The sequence below is a fragment of the Colossoma macropomum genome, unplaced genomic scaffold, assembly GCF_904425465.1.
Source record: "Colossoma macropomum unplaced genomic scaffold, Colossoma_macropomum, whole genome shotgun sequence".
Taxonomy (NCBI): Eukaryota; Metazoa; Chordata; class Actinopteri; order Characiformes; family Serrasalmidae; genus Colossoma; species Colossoma macropomum.
Genome location: NW_023494796.1, coordinates 13,329,762 through 13,346,633, shown reverse-complemented (window position 1 = coordinate 13,346,633; position 16,872 = coordinate 13,329,762). Strand labels below are relative to the sequence as shown.

The following is a 16,872-nucleotide window of genomic DNA, read 5'->3' as shown; positions in this document are numbered from 1 at the left end:
CCTCCCATCAGCATCATAGGTATGATGCCTCTACTTGTCATATAGCTTCAATGTCATGCACTGTTAAAAAAAAAGGTGCCACAAAGTGTTCTTTGAGCAATTTCACAGAAGACCTACTTCTAGTTCCTTAAATAATCATGTTTGAAAAAGAGATTTGTGAGCTTGAAAACTCTTTTGAAGGTTTAAAAGAACCTCTACATAATAAAAAAGGTTCAATGTCAATTTAACGTTTCAGAGCATGAAGAAGAACTACTAAGTAAACAGGACTCAAAAGGATAAACCCTCTAAGAGCAAGAGGAACCCCTGACCCCCCCCTCCAAGACTTAAAAGGAGAACTACCTAAGAGCATAAGGCAAAACCACTGAGAGGAACCAACATTCAAAAAGAGAAATGCCCCAAGAGCATGAGGAAGGATCACTGAGAGAGATCTTCTCTGTGCTGTGAGAACATGGTGGAGATGTAGTTTACAGGTGTTTAACGTGGCATTACAACTTCCAGAAACATGACCACGTATGAGAACTCTTGCCTTGCGCTTGTTTTTTAACAAAGAGCAGCCATATCACACACTCCATCTTCATCTATTCATCTAAATTGACATGCATTTCCAACAAAAAAGACAACATCATGGAAAAATGACTGAAGAACAACTAGACAATGAATATAATAAAGTATACAAGCAGAAAGCCTTTAGACCAGCTTGCTTTGGCCTTTAAATTTAAAGCTGCTCCATCACAAATCTCTATCTTTCTTTCTCACATAAACTATCACCTTGAGTTCTATCAGGTAGAATGAATAACTCTAAATGTAGGTATTGTGTTCTGCAGTTTACTATTAGAGTTTTTTCCAGCGTTCTGTAAAGCTTGTCACAACAGTAGCTACAAAAGAATACATTTGAAGCGGGGCTTGTGAAGCCCATGATCCTGACATTTCTGATTGGCTGAGAGCATGTAAGGGAGCTGAATCATTAACATTGTGCACTGTAAGGATATAAAAAGACTGTATGATAATGATTAAAGCTTTAAGAGGGACATGACATATTTATATACAGCATGGGAAAATGTGGGCAGCATCTGATAGAGAGAGATCAGAAACAAAGAGGGAATGGGAGGGAGAGAAAATAAGAGAAAGAGAGAGAGAGAAAGAGAGAGAGTGACAGTGAGAGAGAGAGAGAGGGAGGGAGAGAGAGAGAGAGAGAGAGAGAGAGAGAGAGAGAGAGAGAGAGAGAGAGTAATGATAATGACTGTCTGGGGTAAGGGAATGTTTAATGTCTTCCAGGTGTTGTGATTCCATTCAGAAGACAAGGCTAACAGTGGAAAAAAAAGAGAAAGAGAAGCGACATAAGACAAGAAGAATGAAGAGAGTAAGACATATTGAGAGAAACAAACCAACAGACTTAGAACAGATAGAAAACTCTGAAAAAAAAGGGTAAAAAAAGATGATGTAAGAAGTTTGCACTGCATTAATTGAGAATGCTTTGGGAATACTGCAAATATGACAATAAGTTCACTGGACTGAACAGAATTCTGTTGTTATCTACACTAACCAATAATTTTGTCTCACGTAGGGCTGTAGTCAAGACCACTTTTGTCAAGTTCAAAATCATTACTAGTTGAGGCCGAGCGATGACCAAAACCCAAAAAATCAAGTCCTTTTCAAGATGAAAAACCCAAAAATTCCGTCCTCTTCAAGACCAAGCTTTGGCCACTCTGAACGAATCCACCCAAAGCTCACTCTGACCGAGTCCACCCAAAGCTCACTCTGAACGAATCCAACCAATGCTCACTCTGAACGAATCCACCCAATGCTCACTCTGAACGAATCCACCCAATGCCTACTCTGAATGAATCCACCCAATGCCTACTCTGAATGAATCCACCTAATACCCACTCTGAATGAATCCACCAATTGGATTTAGAGCGTCTTTAGAGTGCACTTAGCAACAGTCAGTTAGCAAAACAGTAGACTAAACATTACAGTTATACCAGGCTGTCAAATTCAGTAAAAAACCTTTTACGTTAAACAGACCCACTGTATGAATGTTACAACGAAACTGAAACAAATCTATGCACATAGCTAAAATTTCAGCTTAACCCAGTCGATGCATGGTAGCGATAGTTCAAAGAAAGAATCATTTAAAAAACTGAAAAACAATTCTAAAAAAATTCAGAAAAGAAAGAAAAAAATTATATATATGTATATATATATATATATATATATATATATATATATATATTTTTTTTTTTCCCCACAGTATTTGAACTCGACACACATACAATATCAGCTTTATATGAAATCTGACAGTACTTCTTCAGTATTTTTTAAAAGTGTATTTGTGGGCGGAGTGAACGGCTGAAGTGAAGACAGAGAGTGAAGAGTGTAGAGCAGTGAGTTATTGATCTGAGCAGGATGGGTTGTGTCAATACTGCAGCAGAGTGTAGGGGGGTAAATATGAATGTGATAGCTGCTCTCGTCAGGTTCATTGATAATGACGTACCTGCTCCAGCTGCTGTTAGCCTCTGCACACAAACTACTTAAGGCTAAGTGGAAAATCAATAGGCCGCTCAGCTCGCCTGTCGCTCTGACTGGCAACCGCAGCCGAAGGTCGTCCCCTCCGCTGCTGACTGGGCGGGGGGGAGGGTTGGGGGGGTGGCAGCAACTGCTGGATGTTTGCAGGACGGCACTAACGAGCCTTGTTTGATATAGTATTTCAACTGCTCAACAGTTCGGGGTCTCCTTTGTCGCATTTTTCATTTCATATTGCGCCAACATTTGATATGTTGTCTTTGTACTAGTTTCAATGAAATATAGGGTTTAAATGATTTGCACGTCATTGCATTTTATTTTTATTTACATTTTGCACAGCGTCTAACTTTTTTGGAAATGGGGTTGTACTTAAAGCACCAAAACGTGTTGGCCAGAGTGCTGTTCAACAATTCAAACAAATCTGAGCAAATCTATTTTTTTTGTCTATGTTCCACTACTGTGTAAACTGTATTTTCTTAAAAATAAATCTAATTAAACTGAATAGTGATGAAATAGCAGATGTTGTGATGTATTGGCCTGTTTCATAAAGAATCAAATAGAAATAAACCTTTGGTGACACGTTATATTATAAGGTGCACTGAGTTGACTTGTTGTGAAATGTGAGATATGAGGACTGGCACAGAACTCCCAATATCGGTGCCTCCATAATGCACATGCTAGTTTAAAACTGTCAAAGCGTCATTCGTATTCGTCAGTTAAATTTCAGGGAACTCAAACTCCTCACGTTCTGAGTAAATTCCAAGGGACGTTTTGTTTGATTAAGAAACAACAGCAACATTCGCGGCCCTGTGTTCTGTTCTGAGTTACAGAGCTATCACTCCACCGCTGTACGCTTTCCAGACGTCAAAGTTTTTCCTTAAAGAGAGAGAGAGAGAGAGAGAGAGAGAGAGAGGAAAGTGCATTGTTTGGCTGTGTTGTCTGTTTTGTGTTGGAGTGTTTTGAGAGTCAGTAGCATAAGCGTGTCCTTCGGTCTCCATGTGTCAGATACTTCGCAAATATAAGCATGAGCATAACGGCTAATGCCTGCTGACGTCTGCGGCCTGCTCAGGACCAATGATGTCATTACCCAGCCACATAACTCCAACTGACCAATCACACGCCAGCGGAACATTCCGCACATTCCACGAGGGTAAACAGAGAAATGTTATTGGGGGGCACTGGAGCATTGTGGGTAAGATGACAGTATGTGTTGGCATGCAGTGAAGAGTTCATCAATGAACGTGATGACCTGGGTTACAATCAGGTTCATTTGCCAATGCATGAACGCTTTTTTGGGCAGACATGGGCTGGAAGTTAGGGAATCAGCCCTGTGAACAGAAGGTCACTGGTTCGATCCCTTGAGCCAACAGCACGTGACTGAAGCGCCCTTGAGCAAGGCACCTAACCCCTAACTGCTCCCAGGGTGCTGCTTCCAGGGCTGCCCACCGCTCCGGGCAAGAGTGCTCACTGCCCCCTAGTTTGTGTGTCCACTAGTGTGTATGTGGTGTTTCACTGAACGGATAGGTTAAATGCGGAGGTGAAATATCCCTGTTGTGGGACTAATAAGGGTCACTTAATCTTATCTAATCCAGTTAATTGATTTCAGTATTATTCAATACTTATTTTTTTGGCCAAAATAAAAATGTTTAGGCTTTTTTTAAACATCGAAATCCAAAAAGATCTTGATATATAGTTTTTCCAGTATTCCAATACTATCTAAATTGTTCCTCCAGTTACATGCAGTGTGCTTTATTAATTAATACATATCACAGTAAAAATTTTAATTGACACCAACATAATCTACGCGAATCATGGTGAACTTTAAAATGTCATGCTGTACCGAATCATTTATTAATTAACCTAATTGTGTTTAATTCTAAGAAATGTAACGTTTCTTGATAAACTGCATCATTTCCATTCAAATCAAGATGAAATGCAGGATTTCATGATGGAGCAAATAGTTTCTTAAAGAATCAAATAAAACCGAACTGTTTGAGAAATTGTTTGATAACTGTTTGATAAATTTGAGATTTAAACTGAATCATTTCTGAAAGAACTGAATCAAATATTAAAATGTGATTTCATGATGCTTTGAATTGTGTTTGAAAGAACTGAACTGAATCGAATAGTGTTAAAATTTCATGATGCTTTGAACTGTTTCCTGAAAAATCGCATTTCCAAAATTATTGAATTAAACTCAACAGAACTGAATGGTGGTAAAACATGAAATTTTGTAAAACACTGAATCGTTTTCTAAAGAACTGTTTTTGAATTGAATGGTGGTGAAATTTGAGATCAAGTGAATGGTTGTGAGATTTCTCTGTCTGGTCTATGCCCTCAGTGGATCAGGCTGGCAGATGTAGGAAAAAGCTGGCAGGCAGTCGGTGCCAGAGGCTCATTTCTACAACAGCTCCTCACAGCAGCACAGCTGCTCCCCCAACCACCTCCGTCTGTGAGATTGCCTGTTTCGTCTCAGGTTTCTACTGCCTGGCTGAAAAAGGCTGCAGGCTAAAAGCAACTCTCTTTCCCTCTCGCCCTCTTATCAGTCAGTGAGCACTACAAAAGCGCACTAACGTGAGCTGACACAGGCAGAAAACTGTTGCTGTTTTTTTCTTTCTCTCTGTTACTCACTCTTCTCTACAGAAAAAAAAAAACAACAAACCTGTTCGACATTTTTTACATCAGATATTTCTCACATACCACTGATACAACATCCTTCATACAGACAGACAGAGAGACAGACAGATACACAGACAGATAAATAGACACACAGACACAAACAGATAGGTAGATAGGTAGATAGATAGACAGACAGATAGATATAGATAGACAGACAGACAGACAGACAGATGGATGGGCCAACAAACAGACAGAGAGACAGACAGATACACAGACAGATAAATAGACACACAGACACAAACAGATAGGTAGATAGGTAGATAGATAGACAGACAGATAGATATAGATAGACAGACAGACAGACAGACAGATGGATGGGCCAACAAACAGACATACAGTCAAAGAGATAACCAGACAGACAGACAGACAGATATTTATGTATTTATATATCTATCTGTCTGTCCATTCCAGTTAATGCGGGGAATAATGTGGTTAACAATGAACGGAAGCTGATAATCACAAATTTGATGCCATTTGCATAATGCTAACTGTTGGTTATTCACTTTCAGTCACTGTTAGCATCATTAGCTTTTTCTGACTGTACTATTCCTTTAAGAGTGGTGGAGATACAGTGTATGTACGAGAGAGAGAGAGAGAGAGAGAGAGAGAGAGAGAGAGAGAGACACAGAGAGAGGGGAAGGCTTATTAGACACTGGGCAGTGCCGTCAAGAGGATCAGAGTGGAGTTGTCAGATCAAAGAGGAGTATCTCTCACTCCATTCAGAACAGAAGAAAGAAAAGCCGGGAGAAGAGAAAGAGCTCAGCATTAACTCTGCAGCTCAGAGCTGTTTAAACGTGTTGTGGATTCCTCTTCAATATCTACAATACACTCAGTAACTGCACCATTACCAACAGAGTGGCAGAAACAGCACTCATCAGTGACCTCTTACAGAAAACATCACTAACTCATTCATACCCAACAGAAACATTTATGAAACATTTCATGAGGGAAAAATGCTGCACAACTTGTTCTGATTGGTCTACAACAGAGGTGCCAGAACTTGGTTGGTTTGAGTGTAATGTTTGTAGTACTCTGAAGTGATGGATTTCATATATGTATACACTAGATGAAGAACTAACAGTTTTTATTTGAATTTCTTTGATTACATGTAATTTTTTATTCACAGTACAATTAGATTGTTTTGTTGTTTTGTTAAAAATCGGTGACCATTTAATGACGAATTAAGTGATAAAAGCTTTTAAGCTATATGCTTTGATGTGATTCGATGTACAATTATTGTACAATGTTTTATTTTTCCCTGATCCGAATAAATAGAGAAATGAAACTGAGTCACTCCACTTGTCGTAGTACACCACATGGTCAAAGTTCTGTCCATCCCTCTTATGTCGCCATGATACAAGTGAACTAGAAATACCCTAAGAACACTCTAGCAACCACCTGGAAAAACACTTGCAAAAATCAGTGGCCTACACTCTTAGCAAAAAGGGTTCAATACAGTACCAAAAGGTACCTTTTTAAAAACCTCTAGAACCGTCTAGAGCACATTCTCCATCTATCTGAAGAACGCTTTCATGATGCAAAGAACCCTTTAATCATGTAAAGGTTTCGTTGAGTGTTCACTAGTTCTATATAGAACCATTTTCGTTATTAAACAACCCTTGAAGAGCCATCTTTTTAAGAGTACAGCAACTAGGGTGTACCACCTGGAATACCATTTCAACCGCTTTGCAAGATACAACCAAATAAGACAACACTGCAACTGCCTAGCAACAACCTAGTAACCACCTGGAAGACCATAGCAACAACCTAGCAGATTCCTAGCAAACACCAGAGATAACACAGCAAACACCTAACATCCTAGCAACCACTGCCAACACGATAGCAATGGAATAATAGTTTGGAATAATATATGAAAGTTGTAGAAGTAATGTTTCATTATTAACCCAATAATGAATGATAAGTGAGGTTTTATCAGTTAATTTTTCATTAAATTCAGTCCTTTGATCACATGACACTACTTACAAGGTATTACCCAATATATAACTATACGAAACATCATTACTTTAGACCAATCAGAACATTTTCTTTATTATACTTAATCTCAAAGTTTGTCATGGGTTAACGTTTTTAACAGCTGCTACAAACACAGTGCTGTAAAATACTTCAGTATGACCCTTAAGAAGAGTACTTAAGTACCTAACCCCTTAACTTTATCTCCTAAATTTTGTTTTGCATGAAGCCTCAGGCCTTTTTATAACTATGGTGTACAACAATAACCAATGCACTGTATAAACTACGCAGTAATAAAGTAGCTGATTGGATGTCTGCCCATTTTGACATCAACTTCTTATATTCATTTGTTGTTACCAACTGTTTGATTTTTCTTTCTTCTTAAATGGTTTATTTTTTGCAAAAGTAATGCTAAAAACACTGAACACTCTTAAGAATAATGGGGGCCAAAAAGCGTTCTTTTTGCGATTCCATAGAAAAACAACGTTTGCTTCCCTAAAGAACCATGTTTAAAAACAAGACATGTGACTACGAGGAACGTTTTAAAGGTTTTAAAAAGTTCACATAATGTAAAGGTTTTATACCAATTTTAGCGTTCTTTAAAAAGGTTCCTCACATTTACACTTCTTTACCAAAAGAAGGTTCTTAGAAACCAAATGTAAGTGTTTATTCTATGGCATTGTTTTTTTTTAATGTCATGCGTCTGTTTTGCTGGTGTACTTTATTTGGTTCATAAATCTCACTTACTTATAATTTAAAATATTATAAATATTACACATCTCTTTTCTAAATTATAAAAAAAATTATAATAAATATGTGATACGTGAAGTATCGTGATATTTTTGCTGTATCACTTAGCCTTTATTAACACACCCTGTAGAACATGAACAACATATCAACAACGTATAATTATCTTTCTTTTCTAAAGCACAGCAGCAGAAACACATCAGTTATCTGCCTATAGCTTTCTGTATGAGCTTTATAATGATTCATAATGCTCTACAATATCCACCCACAAAACATGATGTAAAGCTTCATAAGACTTACAGAGAAAACTCAAACCCATCTAATCCAGCCTCGCTCTTTCGCTAGAGGATTTGTAACCTCCAACAGGCAAACTCTCTCGGTGGAATCAGCTTTAAGCGGAGCTCTACGCAGAACAGGCCAAAATACAGAGAACTAGCAAAGCACTGCAGAATAAATAACAATGTATTGCGTTCATTCTTTAGAAATTCTCATACTACTGAGGAAAAAAAACACAAAGAATCACAGCAAGACTTACACTGTATTCCATTCATTCTTGATATATTCATTCTTATATGAGAGAAAAAACAAAAATAAAAAAATATTTTTATAAATCAACAAAACAGCAAAATAGTGAAGAGCTGCAGCAAAACAACAGGCTGCATTTTTTCTTTATAAATTCTATCATAAATGAGGAAAAAAACTGTAAATTAGAAAAAAACACTGCTGCATTCAGTCTTTATATATTCTCATGTATAGGAGGAAAATAAAGCAAATTAACAAAGAATTGTGAGAAAAATAATAAATACACAGCATTCAGTCCATATATATTTTTATATAGATGAAACTGTATATTAACCTAGTAAACAAATGCAGCCAAAAATACTATAATATAAAACTATGCTGCACTTGGTCTATATACTCATATGAATGAATAAAAAAACAGTGAAGTAGTGAAGAACTGCAGCAAAAAGAACAGCATATTGCTTTTGCTTGATGTATTCACACATTAATCAAGAAACTAATTCAGTCACACATTTCCATTCAATCAGATACAGAGTCGCACACACAGACCCAACACATTGACACAGTGGATACATTTACAGCTTATATTCACAGCGTATTCATTCATATATGAAAATTATTTATGTAAAGTTTTCCTTATTTCTCTCATATGTATGTACTGCATTCAGTTTAAAAGAGAAACTCTCTGTATGCAACAGTGTCTCTGCTGTGTGGGTCTGCAGTGGTTTTGTGATCGTACTGAGAGAGTTAGCGTCACTTCTTTATGCTGGTGTTTGTGCTGTAGAGCAGAAACACTGTAAGCTCAGTAGCAGAAAACAATTGGAATATCACGGTGTCCATCACACGGCTCTTCTCCGAGAAATTCTACATACATAATGACTTTAAATCAGTGTGTTCATGCATCCACTGACTAAAACTATCATCAGCACAGGGTAATCCAATCAGATCTTTATCAATTCAAATTAAATAGAGAGAGAGAGAGAGAGAGAGAGCGAGAGAGAGAGAGAGAGAGAGAGAAGAAAAACAAAGGAGTCAGAGAAGAGGAACAGAGAGAAGAAAAAGAGAGAAAAACAGAAGAAAGAGAAAAAAATGGGAGAGAGAAAAAGGGAAAAAAAGAGAAGAAGAGACAGGGAGGAGATAAAAGGGCAGATAGAAAGACAGAAAAAATAAGGAGAGAGAGAGAGACAGAAAGAAAAACAGGAAGAAAGAGTGAGAGTCAGAATGAAAGAAAGAGAGAGAGAAATAAAAGAGAAAGAAAGTGAGAGAGAGAGAGAGAGAGAGAGAAGGCATGTGAGAGAAAGAAACAGAAAAGGATGATACAGAGATGGACAGAGAGAGAAAGAAGACAGAAAGAAAAACAACAAGCACAATGAGAAAAAGGAAAAAAAAGATACAAAGAGAAAAAGAGGTGTAAAAGGGAAGAAAAGGAAGAAAATGAAAAGAGGGGGTGAGAAAGAAAAAAGAAGAAGAAAAAGGAGAGAAAGACAAAGAGGGGGAGGAGAAAAGCAAGAAGAAAAAAAATGAAGGACAGAAATAGAGGGAAACAGAAGAGAAAAAAAAGAAAAAAAGAAAGAAAGAAAGAATCAAAAGAGGATGAAAAGGGTAGAGAGAGAGAGAGAGAGAGAAACAGGAGGGGAACAAAGAGATGAAGAGGGAGAAACAGGAGAGTATGAAAGATGGAGAGGGAGAGAGAGGGAAGAGAGAGAAAGAAAGAAAAGAGGGAGAGAAAAAAGTAAAAAAGAGCGAGGTTCAAAAAAAGAAACAAAAATAAACAAAAGGAGAGAGATAACGAAAAAGGCAGAATGAAAGGTAAAATAAAGAGAGAAAGAGGAGTGAGAGAGCTGTATAAAGTGTGCATTAGTTGTTTAATTAGTATAATCTTTAAACAGAATCTGATTTATTTAGTTAAGTTTGAGTAAATCTGAGAAACTGACACAATTCAGATTTAAAAGCCGCTTAAAAACAATGCAGACTTCCACAGATTAACTCTTCATTTCTGCTTATTTACAATAAGACTGAAAAAAGAGAGAATTTTGAAATTCTTGAGAACAGTCCTTTCTTTTCTTGTTCTGTAGGGCAGTGAAGAGAGAAGAGTGCATTTAAGTGTTATATAGCTATGAATGAGCACAGTCCACTCTGATTATGCCACAGTATTTCATTGCTCTACACATTCACACATACACACATTCATAATCTACATTACATTCAGAGTCTGAGTGATGGTGAACTGAGCCCTGTTTGTGCAGCAGAGAGTTCTGTAGAGCTCAGATTAGGACTGAGTCTGGATTAGGACTATGTACAGTATCAGTGTGATTAGAATAATCTCTTGCTCATCAGAGGCCTAATTGATCATTGGTTACGGACTGACGACAGTGACGGAGGAGGACCTTCACCCTGACTGTGTCTGTATGATGGGGGCGTATCTGAAGGCTAATGGCAGTGAACCAGCCGGGGGGGGATGAAACACTCCACTGCCCCACTTAAACACCCCACTGCTCTCACTATAGAAGCTTTATATACATACACAGTCAAATACCATCACTGATCACTAATTAATGAACTATTCACTAGCAAAGCGGCTGCTAAAGGCTAACATATAATTTGGAATAAATGAAACACTGCAAACCAAAACGTATTAACGTATAGCAAAACTAAGCATTAGTTCAAAAATATATAAATTGTGACATAATTTAAATTACAGTGGCAGTGATACCCCCATATATAGAGCATACAAAGGCTTTATATACACATACAATATTTATCAATTAAGTCACTAATCGATCATTAAAACTGCTCATTGCTGAAGATTAACATACACTTTGGAATAAATTATGCACCATATATTTAATTTAAAAATGCACAGCAAAAATATTAGGTGTTGATTTTAAAAATGCAAAAAAAAAAATAAAAATAAAAATATATACAATTACGTCACATCAATTATCTACAATTAATCGTTATTCATTACTTGAGTGTCTAAATGGTTATAAGATAACACATACGTTAGAAATACAACAGAACAGATAAGAATTTTTTCCGAATCAACTACTATATGTAATATAATATTTACTCTCTATCTCTCTTTCTCTCTCTGTACAGTGCAACGTATACAGGTAGGAAAACGTGTAGCATTAATATTAATGTGAATTAAATATGAATATTTAATATGAATTTAATATTAATATGAATTAATGCTGACATGTATACATTTAGAAATAAACCAATTCAAAGCAGAAAATAAAGCACGAAAAAAATCCCAGTTAACTGAAATACAGGAAAAAATAGGCGCGCAGAAGCTTCCCGGCACGTGCGCTTACTGTGCGCTCCCAGCGGGAGTGTAACAGCGCTTCACGCTGAAACACCGTAAGAAATCTCCGTGCTGCGCGCGCTCACAGACACTCACGCAAACGAGCGCGCATGAACTGCATTAACACACACAGGAGAGAGAAGCATCAGCAGCAGGCGCGCACTAATAACACCGCAGCGCGAGCACACAGGCCCAACACAAAAACACATACAAAACAATACATGATATAATATGCAGTGTTTTAGATATTAGAGATATTTACATTATACACACATAAATCAATAAAGCAGGTTCGTTATCAGTGTATCAGCAAAATCCTCGCGGACCGACACGCGCGCACACCTACTAACACAAACACATGAGCGCGTGAACGCCAACAGCTTTAACCCGCACACGAGAGCAGCGCGAGATCAGCGGCCTGACCAGGGTTTCAAAACAAAGGACCAGAGTTTTTGTATTTACTTAATGAGACTAATGAATAAAACACACAAATTATTATTTAAATGACATTAAAAATAGACCTCTATTCAGCACTTATTCTCTCTCTTTCTTCTCCCCATTTCTCTCTTCTTTCTCTATCCCTGTCTTTCTTTCTTGTTTCTCTATCTCTGTCTTTCTTTTCTCTCTCCCTATGTCTCTCTCTCTCTCTCTCTCTCTCCCTCTCTTTTCTCTTTCTTTCTTTTTCTATCTTCTTTTTCCTCTTTCTTCCTCGTTTTTCTTCTCATTTTTTCCTCCCCCTTTCTTTTTAGCTTGTCTTTTTCTATCTTGCTTTTGTCATCTATCTATCTATCTATCTATCTATCTATCTATCTATTCTTCCCTCTTTCTATCTCTTTTATAAACTCGCCGCTCTACTGGCGCTCACTCTCGCTCCTGATTGGCGCAGAGCTTTGCCTCCTCTTTGGCCGGACCCTTCAAAGTCACTCCCCCACATACTGGCCCCGCCCCCTGCATATCTCTCTCCCTGTCTCCCTCGCGCGCGCTCCCTCTCACCATTCATAAAGTATAACGCACGCGGAGCAGAGTGGAGGACAGGGAGACACGCGCGCGACACAAGCACACGCACAGGCACGCAGGCAAGACACACAGGTGCACGCGGGCAGGTGCGGAGGGACACGCTCAGGGTGACAGCAGGAAGAGATGCGCAAGGAGGAGTAACGGGACAGGCACGCAAGCAGAGCGAGACTGGGACACAGCACACATACTCTCTCTCTCTCTCTCTCTCTGTCTCTCTCTCTGTGAGCTGTACTCTGCCTCCTCTTCCTGCCCCGGTCTGACGTCCATCCGCTCTGCACTTCTCCCAAACTTTCTCCACTCTCTCTCTCTTGTCCCCCCTCTCTCTCCCTTTCTCCCTCTTCTCCTCCTCCCTCTGTCTTTCTCTCTCTCTCTGTTTCTCCCCGGTGTTGGTGGGTGCGCCGGTGGGGCGGCGAGTAAACGTTGGATCCCTCAGCGTACTGCGACCCTCCGGTGTTCAGCCCGGACCTCTGCCCCAACATGATCGCCACGCAGGCCAAGCTGGTCTATCAGCTCAACAAATACTACACTGAGCGCTGCCAGGCACGCAAGGCCGCCATCGCCAAGACCATCCGAGAGGTCTGCAAGGTGGTCTCTGATGTTCTGAAGGAGGTGGAGGTGCAGGAACCCAGGTTCATCAGCTCCCTCAGCGAGATCGATGCACGATATGAGGTATCACTAACACCTTTACCTTTTTATGTAACGATGTAAGCAGAGCTCAGTATATGTCCATATGTAGCAATAAATGTGTACTCATATATAGGCACCGATACATATACGAATAATCTTTTATATATACACCTATATATTACGGAGCTTATATACAAAAAATCAAAAATGAAGCAGCATTCATACACACCCATCCAAATCAACTGCTGACTGAGTTCTTGAAGCAAGAGCTGTTAAAACATTTTGCACCATATTGTTTTACTATATACATATATTATGGAGATCATATAGAACTTAACATTTATATAATCATGCAATGTATATAGGTCTATATACACCCCTATTAAAAAGCGTGTATATAGACCCCTATATAAAAGTAATGGACGCCAAAACATGACAGCCTGCAGCATAGAAATGGCAGCGACCGTTCTTGAAACTGGAAGAAAATGTAGTTAACATCCTACGAAACAATTAAGAAATGTATCTGTAGGCTGAATTATAACTTTAGTTACTACAATATTTCCAAAAGCTACACAAATAATACAGCTTCAAAAACTGCAATCACAAATAACAGCTAAATGCACTCACCAAGTCTTTTATTTTACTGTGATAGCTTTTCATGGTCAATTATGATGCTAAATGTTCTGCTATGGTCACCATTTCCAGGGAATGGAGGTGGTGTCCCCCACTGAGTTCGAGGTGGTGCTCTATCTGAACCAGATGGGTGTCTTTAACTTTGTGGATGACGGCTCACTGCCCGGCTGTGCCGTGCTGAAGCTGAGCGATGGCCGAAAGCGCAGCATGTCCCTATGGGTTGAGTTCATCACGGCGTCTGGATACCTGTCCGCACGCAAGATACGCTCACGCTTCCAAACACTGGTGGCTCAGGCTGTGGACAAATGCAGCTACAGGGACGTGGTGAAGATGGTGGCGGACACGAGCGAGGTCAGACAGGATTATCAGGAAAAAAAATAACACCGAATGATACACGATAATGTTTTTCTTTCACATTTAATTTTTTTTAATCTGGATTTATCCTAGAACCTTTTATCAATAGTATTTCACTGATATTATCATCACCAACACTAAACATGGTCAGCCCTTTTTCATGTTTCTGTTTGTACTGGAAGCAAAATACTGCTTTTATGAAGCTTACTACTTTTATCAACATTGTCGGCCAGCACTTATCAATAGTATTACATTGACATGATAAGACCTTTTCATGGTTTCATTTTCATCTGAATTAAAATAATGATTTTAATGTGATTATCGTACTGCGTTTATTGCCATTATCGTCCTGATTTTATCAACAGTATCGTGCTGGTATTACTGTCATCAACACTGAACATAATGTCTTTTCCTAGTTTTCATTTTTATCAAAATTATTGTACTGCTTGGTGGGGACATACAAAAAATGTGTATGGTGAAATCATGACCTGCTATTTAAAGCTGATGTAACTGAAATTTAACTGTGATTATTGATATGAATGCACTAATTTTCCAAATCAATTTTTGCGATGGATCCATTATCATCCCACCATTACAATTATCGATATGAAGTATTGTAACAACTTCTTCAAATGATTATCACAATACTAATACTTCCAATTATCAACCCAAACCTCTAGGTCAGACTGCGCATCCGCGAGCGCTATGTGGTGCAGATCACACCGGCCTTCAAGTGCACAGGGATCTGGCCTCGCAGTGCCGCCCAGTGGCCGATGCCACACATCCCGTGGCCTGGCCCAAACCGGGTGGCAGAGGTCAAGGCAGAGGGTTTTAACTTGCTGTCCAAGGAGTGCTACTCGCTTACTGGGAAGCAGAGTTCAGCAGAGAGCGACGCCTGGGTGCTGCAGTTCGCAGAGGCGGAGAACCGACTGCTGCTTTCGGGCTGCAGGAAGAAGTGCCTGAGCATCCTGAAGACGCTGCGGGACCGGCACCTCGAGTTGCCCGGCCAACCGCTCAACAACTACCACATGAAGACACTGCTGCTGTACGAGTGCGAGAAGCACCCACGCGAGTCCGACTGGGACGAATCGTGTCTCGGGGACCGCCTCAATGGCATCCTGCTGCAACTCATATCCTGCTTGCAGTGCCGCCGCTGCCCACACTACTTCCTGCCCAACCTGGACCTGTTTCAGGGCAAGCCACACTCCGCGCTCGAGGCCGCTGCTAAGCAGACCTGGAGGCTAGCCAGGGAGATCCTCACCAATGCTAAGAGCCTGGACAAGCTGTGATACAAAGACACAACACAACACACATACATACACATACACACATGTACACTCAGTTGAGGGAGATGGTCATTAGCACAAATGCTAAGATGACCAACGCTAAGGTGACCATCGCTAAAAAGTCTACAATGACTAATGCTAAGAGCTTGAAAAGGATGGATATAACAACATCAGACAAACACTTCTACACTTTCTGACACTGGGGGCTGGCGTGTTAGTGCTAAAAAGGCTAAGATGACCGTTGCTAAGAACACCAAGATGACGAGTGCTACAGGCTACTGCACACTGGACGCGAACAGCATCCAAAAATACAAAACTATTGTTTTTATGAAGGTGTTCTCTGTTGATGCTCGGCAGCGCTTAGTGGTTTATATTTGGTGGAGCACCACTCAACATTTTACCATTACAACATTACGTAAGACCATAAAAATCCTTACAGCTTAAAATTTATGCTGTCCAAAATCTTTAAGATAAACAAACAAATGTTAATTTTCTAACACATCAGTTAACATTATTGGCCTAGCATTCTTTTAACCTTGTAACTTTTAGTTTGGAGACAGTGAGTGAAGAGTTGGTTAGCTGATACCAAATGTGATAAATGCACAAAACATTTGAAGGTTTTAATCCATTAAATCTATACAAGTGAAGTATAGCTCTGGCTGTGACACTTTCTATGTGTTACCATTCGGCATATGCAATGCTATGCCAGTGTGCAATGGCCCTGTGCGCCTTCACTAAGGTCTGAGGAGGACAGCCGTTGGACGCTGGAGACAGTCAATGCTAAGAATGCTAAGATGATCAACGCTAAGAGTGCTAAAGGGACTGTCGCTAAAAACGCTAAGACGACCAGCGCTAAGAGCCTGGACAAGCTCTAAGGAGGATGGAGGCTCTGACACACAGACGCTGAAGATGGTCAACGCTCAGAATGCTAAGAATGCAGAGATGACCAATGCTAAGGAGGCTACGATCCTGACAGAGTTTTGTGTGGAGGAACTGGACTGACCCTAAACTGGACTTTGTGGCCACAGAGCAGAGATGAAGGTACAGACTCTCTAAAATAACGTCATCATCCTGTTTGGCTTTTACTGTTTTCACAAAGTGAAAAAAAACTCTTTTTCTTCTTCTTCCCCTTTTTTCTGTTTATTTCTTATTTAAGTACTTGATGCACAATATCTTTAATGTTTAAACTGAAAAAAAAACAGACAA

At 39.4% G+C, this 16,872-nt stretch overlaps 2 protein-coding genes across 3 annotated transcripts in view; one reads left to right on the top strand and one right to left on the bottom strand.

The window, feature by feature from the left end:
• The window catches only part of lrba (LPS responsive beige-like anchor protein), a 346,257-nt gene that overhangs the window by 104,445 nt on the left and 224,940 nt on the right, over positions 1-16,872 (bottom strand). The gene's annotated exons all lie outside the window — the stretch shown is intronic.
• On the top strand, positions 12,755-16,796 carry mab21l2 (mab-21-like 2). The gene is made up of 3 exons (XM_036583836.1): positions 12,755-13,435; positions 14,099-14,377; positions 15,061-16,796. Exons 1-3 carry the CDS (start codon positions 13,244-13,246, stop codon positions 15,667-15,669), a joined length of 1,080 nt encoding a protein of 359 aa, XP_036439729.1. The 5' UTR covers positions 12,755-13,243; the 3' UTR covers positions 15,670-16,796.

Excerpts from the sequence above, each read along its gene's own strand:
- mab21l2 (XM_036583836.1), top strand. The coding sequence starts at position 13,244 with ATGATCGCCACGCAGGCCAAGCTGGTCTATCAGCTCAACAAATACTAC. Across the intron at positions 13,436-14,098 it reads AGATCGATGCACGATATGAG|GGAATGGAGGTGGTGTCCCC; the intron begins GTATCACTAACA and ends CACCATTTCCAG. Across the intron at positions 14,378-15,060 it reads TGGTGGCGGACACGAGCGAG|GTCAGACTGCGCATCCGCGA; the intron begins GTCAGACAGGAT and ends CCAAACCTCTAG.